General features: G+C 33.7%; 1 protein-coding gene across 2 annotated transcripts in view; it reads right to left on the bottom strand.

Annotated features, from left to right (window-relative positions):
- Pof1b (POF1B actin binding protein) overlaps positions 1-21,115 on the bottom strand; it is a 73,278-nt gene that overhangs the window by 28,650 nt on the left and 23,513 nt on the right. For both annotated transcript variants that reach the window (XM_041645205.1, XM_041645204.1), the window contains exons 5-9: positions 13,696-13,797; positions 10,436-10,609; positions 5,684-5,814; positions 1,696-1,723; positions 276-350 (exon numbers count right to left, since the gene is read on the bottom strand). In XM_041645205.1, the coding sequence (XP_041501139.1) occupies positions 276-350; positions 1,696-1,723; positions 5,684-5,814; positions 10,436-10,609; positions 13,696-13,797 (510 nt within the window). The remainder of the gene's footprint in view (positions 1-275; positions 351-1,695; positions 1,724-5,683; positions 5,815-10,435; positions 10,610-13,695; positions 13,798-21,115) is intronic.

Below are 21,115 nucleotides of genomic sequence, written 5' to 3'. Positions count from 1 at the left end.
ATTAAGAATTTTTTAAAAAGTTATTTGGATAAATTGATCTGAAGTTTCTTTTTTTAACTGAAAATGGGTTTTTTTCCTCACAGAATGTATCTTGATTATACTTTCCCCTCCATCTACTTTTCTCAGTTCTCCAGACTTCTGCTACTTTCTGGAACTACTTCCTTTCTGTTTCACATTAGAAAAGGACAGACTTCTTAGAGATGACAACCAAACACGACAAAATAAAATATAATAAGATTTTATTAGCAAAGTTGGACATTGTGATCCCATCTTACCTGCAGAATATAACGAATTTGCTGTTTTGTAAACTCTGACAGTCCTTTAGGAATCAATGACTCAATGTCTTCTGACTGTAAGAAAATGGAATTTATCCCTTGAAAGCATCAATATTTTAATCTTATGGGCTTTGGTTCATAGGTTTTTGTATAAAAAGCATATTTAGAAGGATAGCAGAGGATTAAATTACCTTTTAAAGAATAGTTCCTATGAATACCATTCACAGCTTTACCAATTCTCACTTTTAAATAAATACTCAGTTATATTACACATACATCAACATAATACTAAATTCCAGAGATTGTTAGAGAAAAGATTTGGGCAACCAGCCAAAGATTCCATTTCTGCTTTAAAAGATCACTTTAAGGCTAGGGCTCAGTGATACAGTGCTTGCATGTATTATAAGGTCCTGGCTTTGAACCCCAAAACCAAAGGGGTAAGGAAAAGTCATTTGAAACAAAATGATTACTTATTATGCTTGTGGTTGTATATGCCAATATTCTCAGGACCCAAGTGTCTGAGGCAAGAGGAGCAAGGCTAGCTTGTGTTACATAATAAGTTCAAGGCCGTGCATGATATATAGCCAGATTCCATCTAATAAAAGCAAATAATAATGATGATGGAGATAATAACAATGATACAAAAATTCAAATTCCACTGAAAATAGCATCACTGTATCCTCCAAAACTAAGTTTTGTTGGGTGTTATATATATTTGAGAAGCTTAATTTTTAAATTATGAAAACTGCCATATAAATTTATAGATATTATAGGATTCAAAGAAAATTTGCTTTAGGCTATAGCGACTTTCGAGAGATTGCAGTGTTGCCACAGCAACATTTGTAAGCTTCAACTAAATTTAAGAGAGAAGCTTAAAAAAAGCATGCTTTTATAAGTCAGTTTAAGATATATAGAATTACTTTTGTGAATGGAGGGAGAATAGTGATTAATACTGGAAATAATGATAAAATTAAAAAAATAATGCACAAGAGGTGAGTTTTCTTTTTATTGTGTTAAAATAAACTCTGTTTGATTGCTTAATAACTTAAAATAATTGTTACATAATTACAATGTAATGAAATTGATACTTAAAGGTTTTTCACTTCAAGTTGATGTCACACACAATTTCAAGCATATTAGAAGAAATTGATTTTTACTGTATAGATTTATGTCTTCTAAATACAGTTTTGTGATCAGGTAAATTTTAATTGTACATTCAACAATGACAACTTAAATTCTAGTGACAGTCATAAAACTATTCTTTGTAATTATTATATTTGCAGTCATTACAAAGATATAAACATTATTTTTCTAACCTGTGTTTCCAGTCTAATAAACACACTAAATAAAAGGATATTATTGGTATCACAATCACAATGTACTTTGTTATCTATTTAATTTTAATGATTTTTGGACTTACTGCATCTGCAGACTCAAAGTCTTGTTTGCTGTAAGAATAACAAAAACACAACTTTCAAACAATAGATTCAGTAATTATAAATAAAAATGTTTGCTCTATCTGTTTTATATTTTGTATATCATAATAGTACCGGCTTAAGTTAGAATCACAAATAAAATAATTTAAATATCAAAAATGGAACTTTCACTTAGTTTGACTAAAATAATTTTCCTGAAACTATCTGACCTACTAAAAATGAGTATCATATAAATAACAAAATATGCAGAATTAGTTAGGACATTGTCCATTTTTACCAGTCTATCTGAGAGCAGATGTAGAAGTGCTTGACAGCAAATGGTACTTGGGTGAATGAAACAATTACAGGTTTTGTCGAGTTCTACCTCCTTTTTCTCACTCTGGTTTTCACTTTCAATTTTGAGTTTAGTTTCTCTCTATTGATATTTTGATACTATTCATTCCATTTTACCAAAACATAAACTTTAAAGATATGGTCAATTCATTTAATCTATGTATACTAGGAAACCATGAGGTAACAACAGTATATGAATCTACACCAAACAAAGCAAACTGATCAAAATTCTAGCTGGATAATAAAATTTTGAGCAAAAAAAATCAATATTTGGACAGAGGTTCAGAGAGTGTTTGTGGAGCCAAATTATGAAGGCAAATCTTATGGTATTGTCAGTGGTTATACCAGTCTGCTATGTCCTCCTGTAGGAATTGTGAAGATTTGGAAGAATACAGTTACAGTGTTGTCAAGGGCAACAGACCAAACTTTATTTCTGTCTAATTGCTTTTTCTGCACATAGTAGAATAATGAGGCATGAACATGTATGTGAACATGTCAAATAAACAGAAAAGCAGTTGTATATATTCTGGCAGCAAGACAGAAATAATTTTTAAGGTAAGAGAGTTTTAGCACATTAGTCCCTACCTTTATCCCTTGTGTAATTGCTTATAAGCAAATTGTTGCTTATAGAGATAAGTGGGTCAGTGTTAAAAACCTCTTTCATACATTAATAAAAATAGACAAGGTACTGCAGCAAAAGAAAAATGTACATTCCCATTCTTAAGGCATGCCTAATATATGTACCAAAGTTTGCATGCATGTATATGGTACTGGTTTAGAAATATTGAAAGAGAATAGAGAAAAATGAAAAATGCAGAAAATATAAAGACCAAAAGAGGTTCATTTGGACCTAATCAAGATCTAGGAAGTGTGTTGCAGAAAAACTGAGTCATATTTTATAGATGAGAGAATAAAATACTCAAAAACATTTGAATATATCTCAAGCCCTCAGTAGCTATGTGATCTTAATTAATAACATGTCTCCTAGACCTTCATCTGAAATTTTATGAGGTTAGTTTTGAAATTTTATAATACAGATAAGCAGTACAATATCTGGCACATTTTGGTCACTCAATGAATAGGTCATTGAGGGGAATAAAATTATTAACATAGAAAACTTGTGCAAAAAGAATTGTATGCATGAGATAGTTCTTTGGGTCATAGGAAAGAGAGTAGTTCATGTAATGTGATAGGATGTTATTAGGTATAATGATCAAAACCTCTCAAAAGAGAAAATTCATGTATTTATAAGGGAATAAATTTAATAATTAGCTGTACTTTGATGTATTTGAAATGAATAAACAGTAATGAAAGTAAATGATTAGTCAACAGGTACTGAGTCCTGCATTAAGCTTCATGAATCCCAAACTACATAAAATAGCCCTTATGTAGCTTTCTAAATACTATGGAGAGTGGACAGTAGAAGGTGAGTAGTAGGAATGGCAGTAGAAATAGATAAGTGAGAGAGAGCCCTAGTGAGAGCATTATACTTACCTAGGAACAAAAATAGTTAGGGAAAATGATTGTAGGAAGGTGATAAAATTGATAGAAAAGAAATGGGTAAAAGATTAAAAGAATATATTAAAGACACTAAACATAAATATTGATTTGGAAAATATATTACCTTCTTTAACTTAAAAGGTATACAAAATTGTGTCATACCCTCTATATTTATATGACATATAAATTCTGTATTATAAAGATTTAGAAGCTAAAGAATGTAGCCAATGAAAACTTTGAATTAAAAAAGTCTATTGGCATTTCTTTATCTTCCAGATGACTCTGAATTCATGTTTTGACTTGATAGCATTAGGTATTCATTTAATGGCCATGTGCTGTCATCTACAAATGAATGATTCCCTCCAATTCCAGAGAATTCAAATTCTACTATTCTGTGCAGGCATCTGTAATAATACGGTGCATATAAACCCATGCAGACTCACACATGTACATATAAAAAGGTAAATATATTTAAAAATATATAGCTGCATGTTATCTATTACATTATATAGAGTTTTCTATTTAAAAACATATAATCCTCCATAATTTATGTTACAGACAATATACTATGTAAATCAATACAGTATGTGGGTTATAATGTATAAAATATAATATTTAAAGATAAAACATTTCTATTCTATCAAACATATTTTCTTTATAAGGATAATACTCAAAATCTTCTAGATTTGAAACTTAAAGTTCTTTATCATTTTCTATAGTCAACACTCTGCAATAGCACACTAGAATTTGTCCTTATTCAGCAGTAATTTAGTGTACATTGAGTAACATTTCCACTTTGAACCTTCTACTGCACTGAGCTTGTGACAATAGCCATTCCACACTCACTATGAAATTATTTTTTAAGATCACAAACTAAGTCATGTGACACTTGCTTTATGCGGCTGTGTTATTTTACTGAATAGAGTTCTCTCCAATTCGATTTATATTGTTAAAAATGACAGGAATTTATTTTTTTATGCTGGTAGATTATCAGGTTGTTTCCATTCCCTGGTATCATGAACAGGGAAGCGAAGGTGTGTCTTTTACATACTCATTTCATTGTATTTGATTGTATACCCAATAGTCAGATTTCTGGATCACATGGTAGCTCTAGTTTTCATTTTGAAAATCTTTCATATTCTTTCCCATACCGACTAGTGTACATTACCACAATATTCATTTCCTTCTTCTCCACATCTGCACCAGCATTTGTTATCTTTTGTCTTTTTAATATGTCAGTCATTTTACTTATTTTCTTTCCCAAGTAGTAGTTTTGCCATCAAAGTGCATTACGAAAGAAAACATACACAATTCTTAACTGATCTAAAATTAATGATATCTTTGCCGAATTTCATAAAACACATCAACTCTCCTTTATTTGTTTGGTTTTGACTTTTTTTTGAGACATATACTTGCTAAATAGCACCAGCTGGAAAGATAAGCTATGTAGTCCAGGATGGCATCAAAATGAACGCTGTCCTCCAGTCTCAGCCTCCTGAAAGCTTCCATCACAGGTATGAAGCCACCACAATCAGCTTGACTACCTTTTTTTTTTTTAAAAAAAAATGTTATATACTGTGATCTGCCTGCATATACACCTGCACATCAGAAAAGGGCAACAGGTCTCATTACAGATGGTTGTGAGCCACCATGTGGTTGCTAGGATTTGAACTCAGAACCTCTGGAAGAGCAGCCACTGGTCTTAACCTCTGAGCCATCTCTCTAAACCCCTTGACTATTTTAAAATGAAAAATTTGTTCGGTTTTTTCATATAATTATTCTATTTACTCATTAAGAGCACTAGCGTTCTGCTGTAAACCTGAACCTGCTCTTTCAGAAAGTCTATTTTAAGGGCTAGAAACATACTCAGTGGTTGCAACCACATACTGCTCTTTGACAAGACGCAAGTTTCATTTATAGAGCAATGCTGGAGATCTCACAGCTGCATGTAACTCAAATACCAGGATCTCCAGCTCCCTCTGAACTGTGTGGGCACCTGAACACATGTGGTGCACATTAACTCATTGAGGCACAATGCATGCACATAAAAAAACTTTAAACATCTATTTTTAAAATTACAAGAATGTACTAAAATATGTGACAACTGCAACATCAAGACAAATAATGCATTTACAGTACCTTCCTCCAATCCTCTCCAAATGTTCTAATAAGCAGTGATATAGGTCTGTATTCTTGCGGCTTAGGTCAGCAAGCAACTCTCCAAAATATTTGGGATCCAATTTTTCAGGGCCATCATCCTGAATTATCACCTGAAGCAATATCAATTACAATTATAAGCAATATTGTTTTTCTAAGTTCACAGATATATTGATATGAAAATTCAAAGAATAAAAGTCAATTAAAATCATCCCATGAATCAAGTCACTGAATTTTCTATGTATCAGTAGTGTATATTCTTCTTAGTAGGGGAGCAATTGCAAGGAAAATCAATATTGACATAGTATTTTAAATATCATTTCACTCAATTTTAAGTGATCTAGTGAATACAAAAGGAGTGAAATAATTTTTCCTCTTATTAAAAATAGGTGTTTTTCATACAAAGTATTCTGATCATGGTTGTCCCTCCTCCATCCTCTAAGATTCCTTCATGTTTCCCCCCATCGGAATCCACACCCTTTCTGAAAAAAAAAAAAAAGAAAACAAGCGGGCATCTAAAGAATAATAATGACATAAAATAAGTAGGGTAAAACAAAACCTAACAAACTGGAATAGGACCAAAAACAAACAGAAGAAAAAAGCTAAAGAAAAAGCACGAGATATACACATTGATGAAGAGAAACACTTATTTGTACACATAGGACTCTCCTAAAAACATAAAACCAGAAGCCATAATATACACAAAGGACAAATAAGGTGAAAAATAGAAGAAGAAATAAAAGAAAATGCCCTGTCAAAATGCCTTATTCAACAAAGAACCTCCAAAGATGCTAATGAGTTTGTTTTGTGTTAGCCATCTACTGTTTGGCATGGGGACTGGACTTATGAATGGCTTGTATTCCCATTGAGACTTCCATCTAGAAAACTGATTTTTTCCTTTACTTTCATTTTTTTAATTCTGCATACCAGCCCCAGTTCCCCCTCCCTACCCTTCTCCTGTCTCCCACTTTCCCCCATCTCCCCCATCCACTCCTCAAAGGAGCTAAGGCCTCCCTTGGTGGGGGGTCAACAAGGTCTGGTATACCAAGTTGAAGCAGAACCAAACCCTTCCCCCTTTATCAAGGCTGAACAAGGTATCCCACCATAGGAAATGGGTTCCAAAAAGCCAGTTTATGCACCCAGGATATGTCCTGGCTCACTGCCAGACCACCACAACAGATGAAGCCACGTAATTGTCACCCACATTCAGAGGGTCTAGTTCAGTCCCATGCAGGATCACCAGCAGGACTGAACACTGATTTTTTTCATCTGTGAATGGTTATTAATCAGACACAGCTTCTGGGTAAGGGATGGGAGCTTGTGTCCATGTCTTCTCTCAGCATTGATATTCTCTACCTGGAGTAAACCTATACAGTCCCTGTGAATGCTGTCACTTTCTCTATGAGTTCATATATATTATAATATATAATATAACAGATTGAGTTTAACCATAAATGCCAAAAATTATTTTACAATGTAACCAGTTTCTGACAGTGATGCTTTAAACATCTGAGGTCCGAGACAGGCAGTAGAAAGTTCAGTGATTGAACATTGATTTGAGAATCTGCTAGAGAGTTGACAGTAAGCAGGGTGCTTTACAGATTTTATTTCAACCTTCTTCTTGTAGGATACAGTGTACATGAAAGTATGATCCCCTGTTCCAAAGGAGGAAATTGAAGCCTGTTCAAGTTTACTGCTGGAGGTCATGTAGCATCATGTTTTATCAACTCAAGCAACTGAATTGAAAGCTCGTGTCTTTTTTCTTTCCCATGCTACATCCAAATTACAATCTCAAACACAAATTTTAAAAATAGGTCAAACTCCAACATATAGTGAACTCCACAGTTTTTGTGTGTCTTTGTTTTGTTACAGTTTGGTGGGTTTATTTTCTGTATTGAGTGCTGTTTTATTTTTATTTTTTTTTATTTGGGAAGGATTTATTGCTGTATTGTTTTTTGTTTAAGAAAAGTGACTTAATCTCTTCAAAGTTTAGTTTTAACAAAAAGACAATAACACCACTTTCCTAATATGATCATTATGAGAAGAAAATGAAAAAATTTGATAGTCTACTTGGCACAAAGCTGCCATAGTTAATCTTCTAATGCAGTAGTTTTTTTTCTTTTCTGAGACAGGTTCTCTGTGGTTTTGGAGCCTGTCCTGGAACTAGATCTTGTAGACCAGGCTGGCCTCGAACTCACAGAGATTCACCTTCCTTTGCTTTCCAAGTGCTGTGATTAAAAGTATGCACCACCATCTCCCAGCCTAAAGTAGTATTTTTATTGGTACTTTTCTATTTAATATTTTTTACTAACTATCCATTATATAGTCTACACTTGTTTTTGTCTCAACTTTTATGACTTCATGACATAGCCTATATGGACCATGCTAATACTTTAACCTAAACCTAGTACACCCTTGTTGTGCACCTTCCATTCTATTCAGATCAAACAACTGACTAGTCTTGTTCTTGTTTGTTCTCTCTCTCTACTGTGTGTGTGTCTGCATGTGTGTGATACATATGTGTGTTCATATGTGTGAATGTGGCCCATATGTGCCACCGCATGCATGCATTTAGACATCAATGCACAACCTAAATATAAGGTCATGTATTCCTCTGTGTTCGAGAAAGGATCATTTACGTGCTTGCCACTACATATACCAATCTACATGGTCCACCTGCTTCAAGGGATTCTCCTACCTGCCACCAGGATTACAGATGTGCACACTGTTGCTGAGGTTCACAGTTCTGGGAATCTGAACTCAGGTGCTCATGCTTGCATGGTCAATGCTTTATAATCTAATGGAGCTGTCTCCTCAGCCCATGATTAACTTAATTTGGAAACACAAAATATACTTCTCCAAACCTGTAACATTATCCATAGGATTATTTTCTTCCTTGGCCATTGTCTCCATGTAACACCATGGTACTAAATGTGGAAATACTGCTCATATTTCAAAGTCAATTCCCACCTCCTGAAAACACCCTTGATCTCCCAGTTGAAAGTAATTTCTTCTTTCTTTTCTCCTGAAATGTGTTGTTTGTTACTTTTAAGGAAGATGCAAACATTTTGCTTTGCATTAAATTTTAGGTGCTTCCACTTTCCTTTATTAGAGGAAACCAAGGCGAAGCGAAATTAAAGATTAAATTGCACTATGCAGAGGCATTTCTATTTCATCAATTATGAAATATAAAATAGCAATTTCAAATGATTTAATCTAATAACTTGGCTATTTTTGTCATCACAAATCCATGTAACTTAAGACATTTCACACACTACTTTAGAGGCTAATGTTTCCATGCAGACAAAGGAAAGATAATTTTAGACATTTTTATATTAGAAAAATGCGAATTTTAAATTATTTCTAGTTATTTTTTAACAACCTGGCCAAAGTGTGTATTTCAAAGCATCAGGAATAATCTCATGTATATGTAATATAAAACAATTCTTTTGTTCCAATTCTTGAATTGGAAGCTAACTTTCTTTTTAAGTAATTTTCTTTCTTATTATTTTATCTTCTCTTTAGAGTTGTCTATGAGAGAGGTCAATTTGAAATTGGAGCAAGTACAAATAATGTCTGACTCTTCGTTACTGCAGTCATTATCATTAGTTTTTACCAGATCGAAGAAAATCTTTTTTTCCTATTATCACTTGTGCAGCAGATATTTACAAGACTCCAATGACTTCACAACATAAATTAGTCACTCAGGATTGTATCCAGGGAGGCTTCTCCTTAGCAACTAAGTTTTGATTCCTATTTTGTTATAATGTGCAGTAAAATATATTTTGACTTTTATTAGAATAATGTATTCTCAAAGAATATATACAGCAACTAATTACCAGCTTGTGAAATGATATCATTAACAATCATCTCAGATGATAGCATTTGCAACTTGTTGTTCATTTGAATATTCTATCTCATGAAAATGTGTAATACTGAACAACAGTTGGGCTCATTTCTAAGGACCAGCTATTTGTTATAATTAAATATTCATGAATCAAGTCATAAATTCATACATTTAATAAACCTGAGTTATTTTGTCTTTTGAGAGGAGTATGGATAGTTCTTAAAATGTTGTAAAAACACACATACCAGGGGTGGAGAGTTCACCCTGGTGGTGAGGACAGAGGAGAACTCATAGTTGGCCAAACCTGCAGCTTCCTAGGGCCAGAACCAGGGTTAAGGTCTTGGCCCACCCCAACATCCACTACATCTATGATCTGCTGGAGCATGTGAAGGGGCCTGATCCGCAGACTCAAAGTTTCAGGATCTCAACAACACAGGACAACAACAGGATATCCTAGAAGAGTCCCAGTGAGGTCTTGACATTGATAGTGTAGTAGAAACCAGAGGCCTCGAATCAGACCAATGACTCTGCAATGAACATTTGCAAGTAAAGATATAGGGACAAAGTGCTTTACTGCATGACTCACTGTGTCACACTGCAGCTTTCATGATGAGATTTCTTGTCTTTTCTTTCTTTTCTCTTAAATTTTGTTTTATTGGGAGGGGGAGTTTGCAGGGGTGAAGGGTAGGTGCAAAGGGATGGGGAAATGAATAGAATCAAGATGCATGATGTGAAAGACACATAGTAAATAAGAAGAAAGTTAAGAAAAACACAAATACCACTGGCACATTTTCTCAGTGTTTGGATGGAAATTTACTATGATTGTTAGAATTCTTGTGTAAGAAATGTTCAAGACCTTTGCTAAGCATTCAGTTGATTGTTCTTACCTGCTCATGTAGCTGGCTTGAGCCACCATGGCAGAGTTCATGCCCAATATTTGAGTCATTTTCTGTTATGCATTGGATTTGATGGCTAGAATGGGACTGTTGACAATGCGGAGAGTGGATGATCTGGGGTTGCTGAATGACATGATGATGGCATTGAATTTGAGGACAACATTCCTAAAACACATATACATGTCAAAAAATAACCACCTAGAATCAGAACTACTATGAACCAAGAAAAAATTTGAAACAAATTTGAAAACCACAATGTATGTTTCATAAAATAAAGATGTAGAATTGTAATTTTAATTAGTGATATATTATTTAATTTGTACACTGAGAAATTTTATTGAATTTTGCTTTTATTTAATCAGTAGCTATGACCACCAAACTACTTACCTAGATATGCCATAGAATTACATGTCTAATTAAATTAATATTTAAGTTTTACTTAATCCTAAAACTATTATGAATAATAATTAATCTTTCTTTGATAATTCAACAGGCACTGTAGCTTCTAATTACATAATACATCTATGATGTTGGACATGCAAAAGAATTTAAAATTAGGAAATAATACAATAGAGTGATTTTCAGTGTCAGGAATCATGCTTTTATCCATGTTGGGGAGGCAATGATCTCATGCTTATTAAAATGGAGAAGAGGCTTTTTATGTTTCAACAATGAAAACCACCAATTGGTGCTTTTAATCTATACAATGTAAGACTTTACACACACACACACACACACACACATATACATACATGTGATTTTATAAATAAATAAATAAATATATATATATATAGCTTTTGTATGAATAGAGTAATAAACTTCTAAGAGAGGTTATCTAAAAAAGTAAAAACTAGAAACATGAAGGCCCAGATAGAGAAGTCAAGTACCATTATTTGCATCTTTTTTAATATTCTTTTTATACTCTGAAACTTTTTACTCCATGTGAATTGCTTTTTAGCTGCATAAATTATCTTGAAATGAAGAAAAATATATGAGGAGGCATATATTATGAATGGAAACTGCCTTGGTAGTTATAAAATAGGGAGGAAGGGAGGAGAATGGAGGAAAATATACAGCTCAATAAAAACAATTACTAAAAGTCATAAAGTCAGTTCTTGGCTTTCCTTTCTCTAGACTTAAATATGACTCATTTTATAAGTACAATAGCACTGAGATGTTTACAGTTTAGAAAACTAACCATATGCTTTAATAAACTTTGCTTAAAAATTTGACAGATAAATATATTATCTGTTCTTTTATGCTATAAAATGTCACCTTAAAAATGTGTTTATTGTTATCAGTCCTGGCGTTAAGATAGAAGCCAGAGTTTCATAGGCTCACGTGCTTTACAGCACCAGTTCTTAGAGTCAACTATCAAAGTTATCACTTTAAAGAAAAATATTCATATAGACATCATATTTTGAAATATATCATAATCTAAACTTAAAAGCACAAAATATCAAATTATTGTTAACTGTCAAAGGTGATTTCTTTAGATAGAGGGGAAAAAGAATAACATAAAATACAAATATTTTGAAAGGATCTTGTAAGTGGTACTATTTGACCAACTTTTTACTACAAAAGCCTCCTTTTTATTGGACAGGTCTAATTTCAGTAACTGGTTGTATTTGATTCAGTTACAAGTGCCAATAAATGGTTTTGTTTGGACCTAAGCTTTGTTCAGCATGTCATGGTATAGTCCCTATCACTGAGGAAACAACAGAACAAAACTTATACTTGCACAGGTAATTTTAATTTGGACAGCTTACGTAGCAGTTCTACAACTTGCAAATCATTGAAATTATTAGTGATAAAAGGTAAGAACAGTCAAGCATTGATATCAACAATAAGCAAAAGCAGTGTTCTTAAAATATCTTAATTGTTTCACCTGCATGAGCGGAATGACAGTGTACAGAACAGTCAACATTGTATTCTAGAGGATATACAACAGAAAAACAATTCATTCTCATTAAAACGATAACCTGAAAGCAGCACTAAATGATGTACCCCAAACATTTCTTACTTCTTAAAACGTGTGAAGCATCATTTTTGACGGACAATTTGAATAAATATAAATGTATGTTGCTAGGTTTAGAAAAACATCATTTGGAAGATCAGAAACACTCAGTGATTATTTTTTTACTCAATATCATAATTTTGGTCTCTTATTTCTGGAATGCTTTGTTAGACACTATTCAGTTTAACAAGTAAATCAAAAAGTAGACATTTTGATGATTATCATTCTGAAATTTTATGTCATTTCATTTTTACTGGACATAAAATAAGGAATAGCATGTTATTTCTTACAAGTCTACTAAGAACTGCCAATAAGTGTTTATAAAAATAGAGTGTGTTCTCATTCCAAGAAGTTTAAAAACAAAACCCAATACATTTTCAGTGTGTTTTACTTATAAATGAAAAAGTGATTTTGTTATCCACACTGATTTTATAATATTTAATTGCCTATTATATACTGAGTTGTTACCCATACTCCAAATTTATGGTGATGTTCTAAGTCCCAGCAATACGCAATTACTAGAGTGGGGTTTAATTCAATATGACCAATGTCTTCATAAAATTGGGAAATTTGACAGCCAGCCAGGCAGAATGGGACACTAATGTGGAGATGCACATGTAGGGCACCATGTGATAACAGGGGGGTTGGGGTGCTATTATGCAATCAAAAGAATGCCTGCAGCTGCCGCAAGCTAAACTAACAAAAAGGGTTCCTTCCCTCAGAGTTCCAGGAGGATGGTGGTCTTATCCTATACAGTAATTTTTGATTTCTGCTTTATAGAATTTGAGACAATACAATTTTTTTTTCAAAGTGCTGAACTAAAATGTTTACTTAAACTTTCAGTTTTCTGTATCTTTCAGAAATTTTACTTATCTATTATTATATACTGTTCATTTAAATATGAACATACCAAAATAATGAATATAATATTGTAGCCTTTAAAATTCTTTTTTGTAATCTAGTTTAAAATAAAACACATAATACTTATTAAGCTCAGTTTCTAAGATTAGCTTTTTATGTGACTTCAGGTTCCCTTTCAGTAAAATGTGCTTCACAATAAAATAATTATAAAAATATTAAGGATAGCATGAAGAATTGTAGACATGATGACACAGGATAACTCACAGTGGTATTGCTTGGTATTTGATAATTTAGTATTATTTCAGTTCTATTATAATATTCATAATTCAAAACTTATACTTGTAGAGCAAGTTCTAAAACAATTATTACTTACCTGATCTGTATTTAGCTTTTCCACTTTTCTTATTGTTTTTTCATAAATTACATTGTTTCCTGGGAAGAAGTGGCCACCTCTTAGGAAAGGAGACAATGGTTCCTAATAAGAGATTAAATAACATGTTTTGATTTGAAAAGTGTAGTTTTCATAGGAACTCCAACAAATACCTAGTATCTATAAGCTCTGAAGTAGCAGATTTTAGGAAAGTAATGGAATGATTCATCAATAAATTTCTTCCAGGAGAAAAAAAAATCATTTTAGAAAACAGTCCATTATCAATGAGAACATTTTGATTTCCTTATTTTTTCTAGTTCTCTGTGGGAGATTTGAAGGATGTAGGAAGAATAACATTTGTTTCTCTGAATGAGAAATGAGTAAAAAGTACAAAGCAGATTGGGTCTGAGCTTCTGTGAATCCATTGACTCTAAGGCAGGACACAATAAAAGTTTCTTCTAAATTAGTCTAGCATGAGGTCGATATCATTTAAACTAGGGTCATAGGCAGGTTTCTTCCTACACAAAGGAATTACTAGAGAAATTTAGAATTAATATAGATCAATTTTACTAAACCATAAAGTAGGTAGAACTGCATTAAAGTATTTTCTTAGGATGCAACTCACATGTCATTGAAGTGTACAATTCCTATTTCTGATGATAATCAAGGCTACAATTCTCAGTACAACATATGTTTTGAGAACTGAGAGCAGAAGCTTTAAGAGTCACTGTACCTGTATAATCAACTAAATTGCTATAGTATTAGCCAAGTGCTTAAAAGATGTTACTCAATGAAATAAAGGCCTGTGATATATTTTAGATCGAAAGACTAATAAAGAATCAGACGAGGAGTCCAAAATAAATGTAATTTGCATCACATTCTTTTTTCTTCTCTTTACTTTTGAGAAAGGATCTTTCTACAGCCCTGGCTGCCATGGTACTCTCTATGCAGATCTTGCTGGCCTAAAACTCAAATTTCTGCTTACCTCTGCCTCCAAGTACAAGGGAACTAAAGGTGAGTGCCACCACATCCAGTTTCTCCCTTCTTTTGAGTTTAATTTGAGTTGTGAGGTTGTTTTATTCATTGATTCATCAAAAAACAAAACTGTGTTCATTTGTTTTGAATGTACTTATAGTAGATGAAATTGCTAATATACAGCAGAGATTGTTGTTTGGAAAACACAGCAATTACTCTTAGGTCTTAGACTAACTGGGCTAAAAGACTGATTGTTAAGAAGGAAAAAAATTCTGCAGCTCAAGTCCCCAGATCCAGATTTCTCAATGAACAAATTAGAAGTGATGCTTATAATCACACAATTGCTCAAAAAATAAGGGAAGATCAAAAAATAACTGAACACAAAAATGCTCCAGAGGTATCAACAGATGAGAATCGCAAAGCAGATTAGATTATAGCTGTTGTGAATCCATTGACTCTGACTTTAAAAATCAGTGGAAGCAGGTTTACTGGAAAGAAAAGGTATAGTGTCATGAAATAAGAGTTAACAGCTCTTTCTTCATCATCTGTATGCAGTGGATACCTAGGTAAGAAAGGCATTAACTTTCTCTGAAGTTTAGTGTGCTTATCACAAGGATAAAATATATGGGGTATTCTAGATCAAGTGATACAATATATTTTAAGGTACTATCAATCTTAACTTTTTTGTACATTGGTTTTTAATATACAGTTTCATATTTTAATATATTAAAAATGTTTTTGAAAATTTTGTTATAAATTTCTAGGACAATAATTTGAATTATACAAAATAGACTGTTTTAAAGCTAAAGAAAGTATTGACTCTGCATTTTTGATAGTAGATAAACCGATGACTGAATGAGAAGCGCAGTAACTCTTACCTTGTTGATTTAAAATTTTCATAAAGAGGAAAACAAATGTAAGATTATCTTCTCTATGAAATGTAGCTTATTTTAAATCTTTATTAGTGATTTTCATGAAGAAAAAAGCTAAGATTTATAAACTACTGATGCTCTTTAGAGTATATTTTGATTTTCCTGTTGAAATGACAATAAAAAATGCACCCAAATTTAGATTATAAATTATCCAAATTTATAAGATTGTAAAAAAATATTTATATGGATAATTACTCTAGAAAAACAAATCAGCTAAAAACCTTAAATTGGAAATTGTGGAGTTCTTAACAGCCGAGGAGCTCAACAGTTTTAATGCTTTGGTATCTTCTTTGCTTTGGTATCTACATTTGATTTGGTGCCAAATCCACCCTAAAAATTAGCAGGTGTTTTCAAAATGGTTGATGTTATAACTTTAATTGTTACTTTCAAAACCTCCAGCAGTAGTTCTCACATTTAACAAAGTATGTAATTCCCAACATCTATCACACTGTTCCCAGGCCACAAGGCTATAATAGAGAAACATTTCTTAAAACGAAAATAAAAATTGGTTCATTACAAGTTCAAGTTATTCAGTTTTACGCATTGCTTCCAAGCTTTATGATCACACTTGGATTAATCAAGTAGCATAACTGTGGTTTGAAAGCCTTTTATCTTTCCATAACCCTGTCCTCATGTTCCCTTAGCCCTTTCCTTCTAGAAGAAATCAAATTAATGTAGTTAATGTCATCCCACCATGTTTCTTTACACTTCAAAAAACTGCCCTTTACTTTCTGTCCTTTCCAGCTCATCAAAGAGTAATTCATTCCTTTGTTTCCCTAAAGTTGTGTCTCGATGTGCATCTGAATTGTATCCCTCTTTTCTCCTTCAGAATCTCTCCGCATTTGCCTTTTTACTCTGTTGCATCACTCTTCACTCACCTTACTGATTCATTCTATCTACAAATCTTCCAGGGTTTCCAAGATTTAGCTTTCTCTTCTAGTGATACCTTTTCTTTTGCCTTTGACCAATATCCTTTTCAGAAAGGCATCCCCATACTTAACTTCCTCCACTTCCCTTTGAGAAGTATATCCATTAGCTTCCTGAATCTGGATCTTGCTCCAATGAGCATATTGAAACTGCTGTTTTAAATATCACTGTCACTTTCTTAACTGTCAAAGTTCATCCCCATATTTATTGTCTTTAGCTTTATGTTTACTTGACATGGTTACTCAATTTGTTCTATTTACTTGTTACTGTTTTAACAACCTTCTCTGAGAAGACATTTGCTGTGACAGTGAGTTCTTCTTTCTGTTCCCTTGAAGTGGATATTTCTCCAGTTCTGGCCTCTCTACCCCACAGCAATCACACCCATGCCTTTGTTATTGCCAGTAAACTTTAGATACCAACCCTCTTATTTGTATCTCCAATGTGACATTTAGCTGTGTCATTTTGAATATTCACTAGGTACCCTCTCTATTAAGCACCTCACATCCCACTGGCTCAAGCAGATCTTATGGTATTCCCCTTTAATAAACCAAATTCTCCTCATCTCTTCTTAATCTTTTCTATTGGCCACCATAACCCAATATCCCCACCTATCAGGCCTTTAGGCTCACATTTAATTTTTCTTCTGTCAGCCCCCGTAACACAGATTAGCTGTCAGAAAGGAGAAGAATTTGTGAAGACCTGGACAAAGTACATATATTTAATTTGTTTCCTTATATATAATGATTCTAATATCTTGTAAATTGTATCAATATATTACATGTCAAAACAAATATTTATTTAATTTTCCACAAATACCAAATGTGTTATCTGAAGTCAAACTGCAATGTAGTGGTTTGAATGAGCATAGCTCCCATAGACCCATCTGTTTTAATACTTGGTCTCCAGCTAGTGGAACTCTTTGAGAAGGATTGGACATGTGACCTTGTTAGAGGAAGTGTGTCACTGGGGAAGGGCTTGAAGGTTTCAGAAACCCACACCACTCCTTATCATTCTCTCTCTCTCTCTCTCTCTCTCTCTCTCTCTCTCTCTCTCTCTCTCTCTCTCTCTCTCTCTCTCTCTCTCCCTTTCCCTCTCTTGCCTAGTGCTTGTGGATGAGTTGTATGTTCTCACCTACTCCTCCTGTGCTATAGCTGTCTGCCTGTTGTCATACTTCCTGGCACTATGGCTATGGACTCACCCTTTGGAATCATAAACCACCAAATTAAAGTCTTTCTTTCAATGTTGCCTTGGTCATAGTGTTTTATCACGGCAATAGAAAGGGAACTAAGACAAGAGTCAGTACCAGTGTGTGGGCTATTGCTGTGACATGTCTAACCATACTGTTTCGTATTTTGCCCATATCCTCTGGTTTCAGAGGTAAACGGTATTAACAACGAGGCTAACAACAATTCTTAGAATATTTTCACAAAGAATGTAGTTGCCTTTTGTCCTTATGCTAAGAATCTGCCTGCTGGAAGGAAAACTGAAGAGTGTCAGACTAGTTTTGCTGGGAGTGAAGATTTCAGGTATTGCCAAATATTGCCTGTGTCATGTGGCTATGAGTGATCACTACTATGCTGATCTACAATGAAAAAAAAAGCAAGCAGGGCAAAAAAAATACAAAATGTACAGTTCGAGGAAAAAAGGAACACTAGGATATTAACATTGAAGCTTTAGTCTGTGATAAAAGATATGGAGAAATGTAATAATGGTAGTGACCCTCAGTGCAAGAACCCGCCCAGTAGTAGGCTCTCAGCTACTGCTCCAAAACTCTGCCTGCCTGCTGTTGCCATGATCCCTGCCATGATGGTTATGAACTCACCATCTAACACTGTAAGCAAGCCTCAAATCAGAGGCTTTATTTTATAGGTTGCCTAGATCCGCATGGTATCTTGTCATGTCATCAGAAAAGTAACTAAGATAATTTGCATTTCTCTACTGGTATCTATCACTCACACCATGCATTTTCCAAAGGATTTTACACAGTCATTTGTGGACATGCCTTACTTCCTACACTAAAAGAAAATGTAAGCACTTTTTAAAAAAAAAAAATGCCTTATTTCCTTATTCCTAGTTGAAGGCTATAGAACAGTAGTTCTCAACCTGTGGGTCATGACTGCTACAGGGACACCTCGTATTATCAGAAAAACACATATTTCTGGTGGTCTTAGGAACTGAGACTCCTTCTCTTTCATGTCCATGTGGGTCCACCCACATGCAGACACACACAGCAGTACAGAACTGTGTTAAAGGTCACCGCATTAGGAAGGTTGAGGACCACTGCTATAACATATCTTCTCCATATCAGGATTATCACAATGAGAAACTTCAAAAAACTGATAAATATCATTAGATTTCACCCACTAATGAAATGAATGCGTTTTCTTCATTTTTAGATAAAATGTAAGTCAGTATATATAAATCCTATGATTATAATGACAAATTGAGGATAAGGAAAATCAGAAGCAACCACAAATAAAAGGTCTGAAAAGAGACAGAAAGAATCATAACTAGACAAGTTGTTTGGGATTATTTTAATTCCAAAAACAAGGAATAAAATTTGGAAAAACTAGGAGGTGAAAGAGGATGAGGTTACCATTTAAGAGCCTCAATTTATTATCAACATTGAAATTAAACTAAATCTTCTCCTGGAGAGATTTAAAAGTGAAAAATACAAAAGAAATATACCTAAAAAAGAAAATAGGAATACACACACACACACACACACACACGGACAGAGTGTTAAAGCTATTTTGCAAAACCAATTCGCGTTATTTTAGTTTACAAAGAAAGTGGCTTGAATTTTGTTTTATTGCTCAATAAAAGGCAGAGTTCAAAATCTTTAAAAGGACCAATTTTCTCCACTGTTCTGTTAAATTTTCCTGAGGAAATGTTTGCAGTTCAGCATGGTCTGAGATAACGAGTTCTTAAAGGAACAAGCCCAATGTTCTTAATATGCCCTTACTTATACACACATGTCAAATTTTGCTGCTTTTTAAACAACATGGTGTAAAAGTAAATATGTAATTACATAATTTATTGGATAATCATTTAAGGTCTATTATGAGTTGTTCTTCACTGTTATTTTTCTTATGCATTATTCAAGTCCATTTCCAACTTCATCACTTTGTAACTCAATGTTCCTGTAGCACTTAAGAACTTATTCCTCAAGAATAAGAAAAATACATTTTAAAGAATATGTGCTTCAGGCTTGGGAGATGACTTGGTTGATAAAGTGCTTGTTGTGTAAGCATGAAAACCAGAGTTTGGATACTTGGCATTCAGAAAAGTCTGTTCATGGTATCATATCTAACAACTTAGCCTTGGGGAAGGAAAAACAAGTAGATACCTGGAGCTTACTGACCAGGCAGGCTAGCCTTACCTATGAGTTCCAGGTTCAGCAAGAAAAGAAAGGCACACCGTGATTGAAGAGGACACATGATGCTAACTTCTGATCTCCACATGTACTTACATACATAGGTAAACATAAACATACATATACATCATATTACCATATACAAGAATAAATACCTACGTAAGTAGAAGAACATGAAACATTTGGCTAAAAAAGCAGATTAGATGTGTATAAGTACAGAACATACTAGAAATTCTGTCTTTTTAAGAAGCCAATATATTAGGGTATAGTCACCTAGTATGCACTCTACTCCAATCGCAGGATTGGGAAGTGAGCAGTAGAGGGACGAAGGTTAGGGAGACCCCACTGAGGGTCTCCTTAATGCACCTAGTCCAGCCACCTTGCCCCTGTTTCCAGACTTGTTGCTTAACTATTTTATTATGCAAAGGAAGGAGCAGGCAACTGCTTTAATTATAATCACGTCCTTCTTCTATGTTTACACAAATTTATGAAAACTCAAGCAAATATCCAAAGTAATCATCACCTTATTCAGATCCTGTGTGTTCGCAAATTCACACAAACACACATGCACAACTAGCAGATTCCTTAATTAAGGAGACTCAAGAACATGATTTTAATAAGTAAATTTAAAAAAAAAGAGGTGGAATAGTAGCAGAAGTACATCCTCTACACCATCTAGATTAGGAAAGATTTCTTCTCTTTCTAATGGAGAAATGAAGAGTAAAGGGAAAAATGTCTTGTCTCTATTCATACCCCAGTGTTTCCTATAGGGAGGTTGAAGCCTTAAGAGGCCAAAATGTTCCGTTGCCACTAGAAGATGAATGTGTGCATGTATATGTGTGTGTGTGTGTGTGTGTGTGTGTACTCAAGGAAGGTTTATTATCATGGAAAAATGCTGTCTTAATTTTCTTCTCAAATTAGACAGAGGAAACTATGTACTTTGTAAAACATACGATTATATATCTTAGTTAAAAATATAATAATGTAAATTTCTAAATATCTCATTACTAAGTACATAATTCACACATCAGAGGCTACAAGCACATGAAAACATTTTTTGAGCTTTTGACTTTTAATCTTCTTCCTAGTCCACAGGTGAAAGTCAAATGCAAATACACTAAACCTTCCAGCTCCCAGTGTTGTGGTTGGTAGATTTTATGGGAAGCCTGTGAAGACCTTTGTTCCTTTTCTCTATGGTTCAAAGTGCACCAAA

Source organism: Microtus oregoni, unplaced genomic scaffold (assembly GCF_018167655.1).
Source record: "Microtus oregoni isolate MIOR12 unplaced genomic scaffold, Mior012 000107F_000, whole genome shotgun sequence".
NCBI classification, from domain to species: domain Eukaryota; kingdom Metazoa; phylum Chordata; class Mammalia; order Rodentia; family Cricetidae; genus Microtus; species Microtus oregoni.
Note: the sequence above shows the minus strand (reverse complement) of the source record. Positions and strands in the feature narration are given on the sequence as shown.